Source organism: Podarcis pityusensis, assembly GCF_964106645.2.
Source record: "Podarcis pityusensis genome assembly, chromosome: 2".
Taxonomy (NCBI): domain Eukaryota; kingdom Metazoa; phylum Chordata; class Lepidosauria; order Squamata; family Lacertidae; genus Podarcis; species Podarcis pityusensis.
This window is the reverse complement of record NC_138029.1, coordinates 122,217,755-122,227,939: the sequence shown is the minus strand read 5'-3', so window position 1 is coordinate 122,227,939 and position 10,185 is coordinate 122,217,755. Positions and strand designations below refer to the sequence as shown.

Below are 10,185 nucleotides of genomic sequence, written 5' to 3'. Positions count from 1 at the left end.
TACATCTTTTTAGGATTATTTGCTGTATTTTAAAATAGTTATTCATATCCATATATTTTCACCATATGGAAGTTTAATGCCTCTTTAATCTCTTTAATGGTAAAGATTATCTTTTCTACGATCTCAGACTCTCACTAATAATAATAATAATAATAATAATAATAATAATTGTATGGTACTAAGGCTGCCCATGGTCACTGGATCCTGCATGGGGCACCTGCTGAAGGAGAGGATCGTGCACTCGGGGCCTGATCCTGCAGGGCTTTCCAGACAAAACCGCGGCGCCTCTCCTCGCTCTCCGCCCGGAGCAGCCAACAGGTTACTTCTGATCGGCTCCGCGAGGGTTAAAGGGAGGCACAGCGCTGAGATTCCTAGAGCGGAAGGAGAGTCCTGCGCGAGAGGGGAAGGAGCTTCCGCTTCCTGTTCCGGGTCTGTCCTTCCTGTGGGAGGTGGCGGAGGGAGGCGGCAGCTTTCTCTGGAGGGACTTCTGTCCGGATCCCGGAGGATCTTCTCCCGTCCTTTCTCCGCAGGGAAGGCGGCCTCTCCTCCCGCCCCCGGGTCAGATGCGAGGAAGGAGAGACCGAGGAGGAGGAGGAGGAGGAGGGAAGAGCTGGGACTCCCAAAGGGCAGGAGAAGAGCCTCGGAGGAGGAGAAGGAAGGCAAGGCGGACCCCGCGCAGCTCAACCCGAGAGAGAGAAAGGTTTTTAAATAGAGAATCAAAAGTGTTCCTCTGCACTGAGAATATTTCATAGAAAAACGTCGGTCCCTCAGAATGTATCTACTAATTATTTTATTATTTTATTTTCAAAATATCTAAACCCTTTATCAGAAGAGTATGAAGGCGGCACACAGGTTAAAATAAAGATAGAGCACAGCTAAAATTCACAAACCCATCCAGAAACGATTATGCACAAAGGCCTCATTCTTAATAACAAAGAAAGCTAAATAATAAGTCCTGTTACCCTTACAGTTCTTCGCTTCTTTCCTACCTTTCTGCGTCCCTTTTGCCTGCTTTGAAAGGAGCTGGGCAAGTTTGCTTTTGACACAAAATTTGAGGTTGCAGGGAGAGATCGTGGGGAAGGATTTTCAAAGATCCATTAGGTGTGGGCAATTTCTTTCAATTATATTTTTCTCTGTACGTCTCCTTTTCCCCAGTATTAAATTTAGTCACCAGACATTGACATCTTAAGAAAAGAAAGGACCTCTTGCAAATTTGCTGGCATTTTAGTGCAGATTTCTACTAATGAACACATAGTTTCCCTAATATTTATATTTGCCCTAATATAATGCATTTCTGTATATAATTTTTCCTAAAATAATGCTTTTCTATGTGCTCTTTCCCTTTATAACCTGGCAGGGCAAATCCATATCTTTCTCCCTCTTTCCCTGCCACACTGTCTACGACAAGACCTTGTGTTTCCTTGTACCCTAACAGATCAGGGTGGGTGTTTCAAGGCACATCCTAAAACAATGGAAAATGCAGCTGTTCCTCATGTAATGGGATAATTTTACGTGGCTTGATTATCTGTTTGGAATTTTCTGGATCCTATATCCTAGATACAAGATTTATCTCTAATACCACTTATCTAAGGCCTGCAATTTCACTCTGGATTGGTAGCTGAGTTTTTTTTCGTCTGTTCAGTGGCTGTGTATTTTGGTGGAGTTCAGACAGGCCTATGGAGAATTCAGCAACAGTTAAATTGTAGATAATTTTAACCTTGCCTATTCTTTTTCTTTGGGACACGGGTGGCGCTGTGGGTTAAACCACAGAGCCTAGGACTTGTCGATCAGAAGGTCGGCGGTTCGTGTCCCCGTGATGGGGTGAGCTCCCGTTGCTCGGTCACTGCTCCTGCCAACCTAGCAGTTCGAAAGCACGTCAAAGTGCAAGTAGATAAATAGGAACCGCTCCGGCAGGAAGGTAAACAGCGTTCCTGTGTTTGCCAGAAGTGGCTTAGTCATGCTGGCCACATGACCCAGAAGCTGTACGCCGGCTCCCTCGGCCAGTAAAGTGAGATGAGCGCCGCAACCCCAGAGTCGGGCACAACTGGACCTAATGGTCAGGGGTCCCTTTACCTTTTTATTCTTTTTCTGAGTAGACATAAGTTTTAAAGTTAAGTTGTATATTTATAAATTTACAACTCCAGAACAATCATTTGCATATGCTGTTGCTTATTTCTCCCTCATTTATGCGCTTCCTCAATGTGTGATGTGCTGCTGATTTCTGTTTGATAATCTTTTGCTCATACCTTTCATAAGTTCAGAGGTTTTTACTGGTCTTCTGTTGAGGTATTTAAAATAAATCTCTCCAAAACTCTAGCTTCTCAGGTCCTATTTGATTGCCACTCTCTTGTGCATTGGGGCAAATTTGGAATGTCATCTTCAATGGGGCAAATTTGGAATGTCATCTTCAATGACCACCAGTTCCCTTTCACAGGCTGTGCAATGGCATTGGAGCAACACTGTGGATCCTCCCTGCTTTACCCTGGAGAGGAAGCGACCACCATGCATCCAGCTGAGGTAGGAGAAAGGTCATCAGATAGAGATGTTGGGGATAGCTGGAGTGCGCCCTTCCTTGTAACAGAGGGCCTGACTCTTATCCCTGTGTTTCTGAGGGTGCTGCCTGAGGAAGTGGTTTGGCTTGACTGAGATAGATAGATAATTTATTACAGTCGGAGACCAGCTTATAAAACACACTTGGGGGTACAATCCCAGAAGGAAAACAAACATTTAAAACAATGTACAACAATAAATTTAAAATTTATAAATGCGATAAGCGTATAGACACTTAAAACTTTAAGATAAGCTACGCAGAGAGATGACCCAGAGTCACCATGGAACTGAGTTTGGGGATTTTCTTAACGAACTAGTTTGAGTTGGGAGATGGTCTGCGCCTACAGATCTGTACACAGAATCTGGCAACCATCTGGGTCGTCTTGCCTAACTGGAAAAGTTTAAATTTTTGCTTTTCCGGGAGGTCAGCGAGCCTCACCAGCAGGGGATCAATGGTCTCACTACGTTCCTCTTCATAAAAGAACAAGTGCTCTGGGCTTTCTATATCCCCCAATGAACAGGTGCAAAGTCTCTGAGCATATGGGTCATTTTTAAAGGCTCCTTCCAGGACCGGCAACGGCAGAGCTGAGCTTCTGGCGAGTGTAAAAGCCCTTCTTGCATTTTTGGATATGAGAAAGAAGAGATATGCTGCCAGTGCGGCTATATATATCTCGATTTCTCCAATTTTATAGTCGGGGCACCTTGAGCAGTCCTGTTGTCTCTCCGTGTCTAAGATTCTTGGCCTGACTGTAGCTTTTGCCTGGCCCAACCCCAGACTTAGAAGGGCTTGAGGGGCAAAACCCAGTTTCTGAACGGTGTTGAGGACTGCTGTCTGCCAGCCTGGCTGGAACTGGTTGCAGAGGATCAATGGGGCTATTCCTTGGGGGAACAGATTCAGGGCTTGACTGAGTTTTGCTCATGAAACCTTGAGCATGACCTAAGAAGAGCCTAGCTGGTGGATCAGACCATTAACCCACCTAGTCCAGCATCCTGTTCCCCCAGTGACCGAACAGATGACTCTGGGAAATTTGCAACCAGGAGCTCAGTACAACAGCACTCTTCAGGTGATTTCCAGGAACTGGCAGTGAGGAATATACTGCTCATAGCAAGTGCAGGCAGCACACAGTCATCATAGCTGGTAGTCAATCATAACCTTATCTGCTATGAATTTGCCTAATTCTCTTTTAATTTGGTGGCTATTACTGCGTGTTGCCTTAGTGAATGCAGAGTTTAACATTGTGAAGAAGTGCTTCCTTTAGTTTGCCCTTAATCTGTGCACAATTAGCTTCATTGGATGGCCTAGGACTACAGTATCATCCTAGAAGGAGAAACACCTTCCTGTCTCCCATTTTCCCATCCTTTGCATACCTCTGTACGTCTCTTATCCTGTTCCTTCTTAAGCACTTTAGTTTCAAATTAGAAACTCCTCATATATCCCCAACCCCTTGCTTTTTTTTTTTTGCCCCCCCCCCCCCCCGGGCAACATTTTCTGGCTCTAGAAATTATTTTTGAGGTCAGGAAACTGAAACCATATTCAAATTTCTAAGGACACCTGCACCATCTGCATGATGTATATATGCATGATGATATTGGCAGCTTCATTTCAAATCACTTTACCAATGGTCTCTGAATCAGAATTGATCCATTTCACAACTTCCACACACTGGGCCAATTTCTTTACTGAGCTATCTGTCTCTCCTGCTCATTCATCACCAACTCGGATCCTGTGAGTATAGTTAAAGTAGAATTATTTTTCTTGAATGTGCATTACTTAAACTTGCTTACAAGTTTGAATTACAGTTGTACCTTGGTTGCTGAACGCCTGGGAACTCATATGTTTCGACTACCGAACGAATGAAAATTGGGAGTGTTCCGGTTTTTGAATACTTTTCGGAAACTGAATGTCTGGTGCTGCTTCCACAGCTTCTAATTGAGTGCAGAAAGCTCCTGCAGCCCTTTGGAAGCTGCGCCTTGGTTTTTGAATGGTTATGGGAGTTGAACGGACTCCTGGAATGGATTCTGTTCGAGAACCAAGGTACAACCAAGGTGCTTAAACACCTTGAATTATGTTTCCTGTTCAGTGTTCAGTTTAATTTGAAGACATCCTGTTGGAGCTCTCTGCAATACTCTGTTGTGAACAGCTAGGTTGGCTACCTAGCTGCTCAGCACTGACTCCAGGTAATATATAAGCTATTTAAAAAGCACTCATCCCAATACTGATCCTTAGCGGCCTTCACTTCTAGCATTCCTTCCTTTGAGAGTTGGCCATTTCTTCCCATTCTCTTCTTTCTTTTCTTTAAGCCGTTGCTGATCCATAAGGCAGGCTCTCTTCTTATTCCATGACTCACCAAGATGTTGGCGAGAGACTGTACTAAAAGAATTTGGGTGCGCTGTCAGTTACATACCGTCTAGACACACTCAAAAAAATCAAATGGCTCGTGAGTCACTCTTGCAGAAGCCATGCTGATTCGGCTTTAGCAAGGCTTGTTCTGCTATACATTTGGTTATCCTGTTGACTTTAATAATGTTCCCCATCAGTTTTCCTGAAAGAGACCTTAAACTAACTAAGCTGGTTTCTGGAAACCTTTTTTTTTTTTACTACCTTTGCTTCCTACCTTTGCTTCCCTCTTGAAAGACAGGAAGATGGGAAATCTCATATACAAGTTACACGTTCATGTTAGAAGATTTGACTTCTTTAAGTTAAGTTTAAGTTTAAGTTAAGTTAAGAATAATGTGGTGTTTCTCAAATTTGGGTCTTCACCTGTTGTTGGACTACAATTCCCATCATCCCCAGCTAGTATGACCAGTGCTCAGGGATGATAGGAGCTGTAGTCCAACAAAAGCTGCAGACCCAAAATTGAAAAACACTGAGCTAATGGGTAGATGAAATCTGCATTTGCTGATCTCTGACCACTAAAGGTAGAATCCATCTCCCATTGCAGTGGGAGTGGAGGAGAGATGCTGCCCACACCTTGCCTTGAAGTATCTCCAAGGAAGGGGATTTTTTTCTTCTTCCAGGAATCAGTAAGCTTCGAGGAGCTGTTCTTTACTTTCACCAACGAGGAATGGGCCTTGCTGGATCCAGACCAGAGAGCTCTGTATGAGGAGGTCATGCTGGAGATTCATGAGATGGTGGCCTCTCTAGGTAAATATCCCTTTCCCCCTTAAATCAATAACTATGGAAGGTATAAATTCCTGTTGGTGGTACTATCAATTAGCTCACTAGAAAGAGTGTTGGGATTTTCCTCTGGGCAAAAGAACATTTGAAGAACCATGCTGGATCAAAGCAAAGGCCTATGTAGTCCACAATTCTGTTCTCACAGTAGCCCAACCAGATGCCCAGAGGAAGCCCAAAAGCAGGACATGCATCTGATATAGGCATCAGAGAATGGACACATTGGCTATGAGTTACTTACCTTTCTCGCCCTGATCTGGCCACAGTGATCCATGCGACGGTCACCTCCAGGCTTGATTATTGTAACTCTCTCTACGCGGGGCTGCCCTTGAAGCTGATTCAGAAACTCCAGCGGGCGCAGAATGCCGTGGCAAGACTCCTTACAGGGTCCTTGCCGCAGGATCACATTCACCCAGTGCTTTACCAACTGCACTGGCTCCCGGTGGAGTACAGGGACAGGTTTAAGGTGCTGGTTTTGACCTTTAAAGCCATAAGCGGTCTAGGACCCTTGTACCTACGGGACCGTCTCTCCTGGTATGCCCCATGGAGGACCTTAAGGTCCACAAATGACAACACCTTGGAGGTCCCAAGTAGCAAGGTGGTTAGATTGGTCTCAACTAGGGCCAGGGCCTTTTCAGTGCTGGCCCCAACTTGGTGGAACACTCTGTCCCAAGAGACTAGGGCCCGGTGGGACATGACATCTTTCCGCAGGGCCTGCAAGACAGAGCTGTTCTGCCTGGCCTTTGGTTTGGACTCAGTCTGACCCTTATGTTTCCCTCCCCTTATGGTTTTGATCTATGGGCTACTATTAAAATGAGGCTGCATTTTAAATTATATTTTAACCTGTATTTTAAATTGGTTTGTGTTTTTTTAATTGTAATTTTACTGGTGTTAGCCGCCCTGAGCCCGGCTCTGGCCGGGTATAAATAAAAGATGATGAAGATGATGATGATGATGCAAACCCCTGCAAATCTTATTTTGCCCCTGAGCAGGGTTGCTGCCAAGGGCCTCCTTGTGCCCATAAGACAGGTGTGGAGACCCCCTTGTCCCCCGCCAATACAATGCTGAATCACGGTTCTGAATCACCCTGTCTCTCCCTGGACTTGCTTGCTGAGGCTGAAGGCTGCTGCAGTTTAACAGCATCCTGAGATGCAAAGGTTCTTCACTCCTGCCATAGGGACCAGACAATTTGTGTGCAGGTTTTTTTAAGTCTCTAGCCCCTGTGGCAAGAGCAGGAAAGACTGGCAACGTAAAAAACCACTCTATTTTGTTTCTCCACACTATGTTTCTGAATTTAAGAGAAGCAAGGATGGGCTACTGCTTGGATGAGGAGGATGTTCTGGGGATAATGTAAAATAAAATAAAAATACAGACACAAGCCGATCATCATCATCATCATCATAATTTATTATTTATAGCCCACCCATCTGGCTGGGCTTCCCCAGCCACTCTGGGCAGCTTCCAACAGAACACTAAAATACAATAACCTATTAAACCTATTAAAAGCTTTCCTAAACAGGGCTGCCTTCAGGTGTCTTCTAAAAGTCTGGTAGTTGTTTTTCTCTTTGACATCTGGTGGGAGAGCGTTCCACAGGGCGGGTGCCACGACCGAGAAGGCCCTCGATTCAAGGCCACATTAAAGTCCAGTATGGGCAGATGTGCATTTTACCAGGTTTTCTTTTTAATCCATCAGGAGATGTTTGGGGGATCTGGATTGAGGGAGAACCGTCAGAAGTGGCATGTGAAATTGCTGAGGAGCAGGAGGAGCAACGGAAGCTGTGGGTTCAAGATGTTACCAACAGACAAGAGGGGACAGAAATGCAGAATGCTGGGAGGGAATCCACTGATTTTGAGATTAACGAAAATCAGATAATTCACACAGGGGAGGAACCTTATGAATGTTTGGAGCTCGGAAGGAACATCAGTTGCATAGACTACCTTACGTTTCAGGAAATATGTCATACCGCCGAGAAACCATATAATTGCTTGTTGTGTGGAAAGAGCTTCCGTCAGAGTGGTCACCTTAGTTTGCATCAAAGAACTCATACGGGCGAGAGACCTTATCACTGCAGGGAGTGTGGAGAGAGCTTTAGGCACAGTGACTCCCTCATAAAGCATCAAAGAATTCATACAGGGGACAAACCTTATAAATGTCTGGAGTGTGGAAAGAGCTTCAGGCAGAATATCCACCTCACTAGACACAGAAGAATTCATACAGGGGAGAAACCTTATAAATGTTTGGATTGTGGAAAGAGCTTTATTCAGTGTAGCGTGCTCACAAGACACAAAAGGACGCATACAGGGGAGAAGCCTTATAGATGCTGGGAGTGTGGAAAGACCTTCAGTGCTAATTGGTCCCTTTCTAAACATAGAAGGACTCACACAGGGGAAAAACCTTATAAATGTTTGGAGTGTGACAAGAGCTTCAGTTGGAATGGTCACCTTATACAGCATCTAAGAACTCATACAGGGGGGAAACCTTATAAATGTTTGGAGTGTGGCTCGAGTTTTAGTCAGAGGGGTCACCTTACTCAGCATCTGAGAACTCATACAGGGGAGAAACCTTATAATTGCTTGGAGGGTGGAGACAGCTTCAGTCATAGAGATTCCCTTAACTCGCATCTAACGAGTCATAAAAGGGAAACATGTTACACCTGGAAGGTGGAAGGAGATTCAGTGATCTCAAGAGTTCCTGCAGAGAGCAAATGAAAGATTCTTCTCAGTGTTAGAATTCCCTTACCTCCAGCTCTTACTTGTTCTGAGGCCTTTGGAGCCCAGTATACCTTCCATTTTAGAGGAGAAAGGGTTTTTGCTTTCAACCTGCTTTTTCAGTAGGAAACAGTTTGTGGCCTTTTTTTCTGGAAGGAGTTCAAGTGGTGGCTAGGATAGATAGTGGAAGGTCCCAGAAAGAGCCCTGCCATTGGACTCTCCTCCATCCCCTCACCCACGGTCTCCACTGACAACGAGGGGCATAAAGCAACAGCAACAAGGGTCGCCTCTTTCCATAAGCACTTACCTGGACCCTGAGGTCATCTTCTGAGGCCCTTCTTCATGTGCCTCTTCCGTGAGAGGCCTAGAGTGTGGCAACATGAGAACGGGCCTTTTCTGCGGTGGCTCCTCGTTTGTGGAATACTTCCCTCAGGGAGGTTCACACACTAGGCAAAAGCTCTTTAACTAGGCCTCAGGCTGACTGACATCCAATCCCCTTTAAAAAAAATGGGGGGGGGGTTTGTTTAGATTACCATATTTTTTGCTCTATAAGACTCACTTTTTCCCTCCTAAAAAGTAAGGGGAAAGTGCATCTTATGGAGTGAATGCAGGCTGCACCGCTATCCCAGAAGCCAGAACAGCAAGAGGGATTGCTGCTTTCACTGCTCAGCGATCCCTCTTGCTGTTCTGGCTTCTGAGATTCAGAATATTTTTTTTCTTGTTTTCCTCCTCCAAAAACTAGGTGCATCTTGTGGTCTGGTGCGTCTTATAGAGCGAAAAATACGGTATATATTTTGTGTTTATATATTGTGATTTTATCCTGTGAACTGCCCTGAGACCTGCATGTATAGGGCAGTATACACATTTAATAAAATGATGAGTGTAATAATAAATAATAATAGCTGGAGCTGTCATACAGGAGAAATTGCCAACTGCTTATGCACACCAGATCAGGCGTGTTTGTGTAATTTTATAAATGAGTGCTGTTGTTTCCCCCACATCCGGATGTTGAGTGATAGAGTGCCAGGTACACTTCGTAACCTTGCAACAGTCAAAGGCCGGGTGTCTGCCTGCTGACTCGTCCATCCTTTATCTCAGGAATGTGTGTATGTGCAGAGACATGTATAAAAGTCATTGCTGCATTGCATTCAGGTGGGGAGAAGCTATGAGAGTCTGTGAGCGGCTGTATCAAAGTAAAATCCAAAAAATCATGTATACATAGAAAGCACACCTGAGCCCCTTAAAGAGGACAAGAATATCTAAAATTCTGCAAGTTAAATGCCAAAAGCATTGTTGAAAATAAATATTGTGGCCTCCTCAAAGTAGCCTCCTGGGGTGATGGGAGCCACCACTAAAAGTCCCATGCTTGCCACCTCTCTGCATCTCGCTTGGAGGAATGCAGAGTGAAAAAGGCCTCAGATGATGAATGCAGGTTGTGGGCTGATCCTGAAGGACGATTTTATATGCTCAGAGCATCATGCAGCAGTTGGGAATCTGGCCGCCACTTTCTGAGCCTTCTTCACAAAGAGCTTCACATATAATGTATTGCAGAAATCTAGTCAAGAGGTAGGTAGAAGAACCTGAGGTATATCGGCACACCTATTAGCACACCTTTCTTTATTTTTTAACACTAGCAGAAGTGTTCCATATATCCCTTGCTGATGTAACCGAATGCTTTGCCAATAAAGAGCTGAACTTCCTATTGTTTGTGCACATTGGCCTGGGCTCTGGATTATGAACACAACATTATT

The 10,185-nt window shown here is 44.7% G+C and overlaps 1 protein-coding gene across 1 annotated transcript; it reads left to right on the top strand.

Annotated features, from left to right (window-relative positions):
• Nucleotides 1–375: 375 nt before the first annotated feature.
• LOC308469999 (uncharacterized protein) lies at nucleotides 376–10,134 on the top strand. The gene is made up of 4 exons (XM_080993192.1): nucleotides 376–700; nucleotides 2,435–2,517; nucleotides 5,569–5,695; nucleotides 7,419–10,134. Exons 2-4 carry the CDS (start codon nucleotides 2,443–2,445, stop codon nucleotides 8,432–8,434), a joined length of 1,218 nt encoding a protein of 405 aa, XP_080849318.1. The 5' UTR covers nucleotides 376–700; nucleotides 2,435–2,442; the 3' UTR covers nucleotides 8,435–10,134.
• Nucleotides 10,135–10,185: the final 51 nt, after the last annotated feature.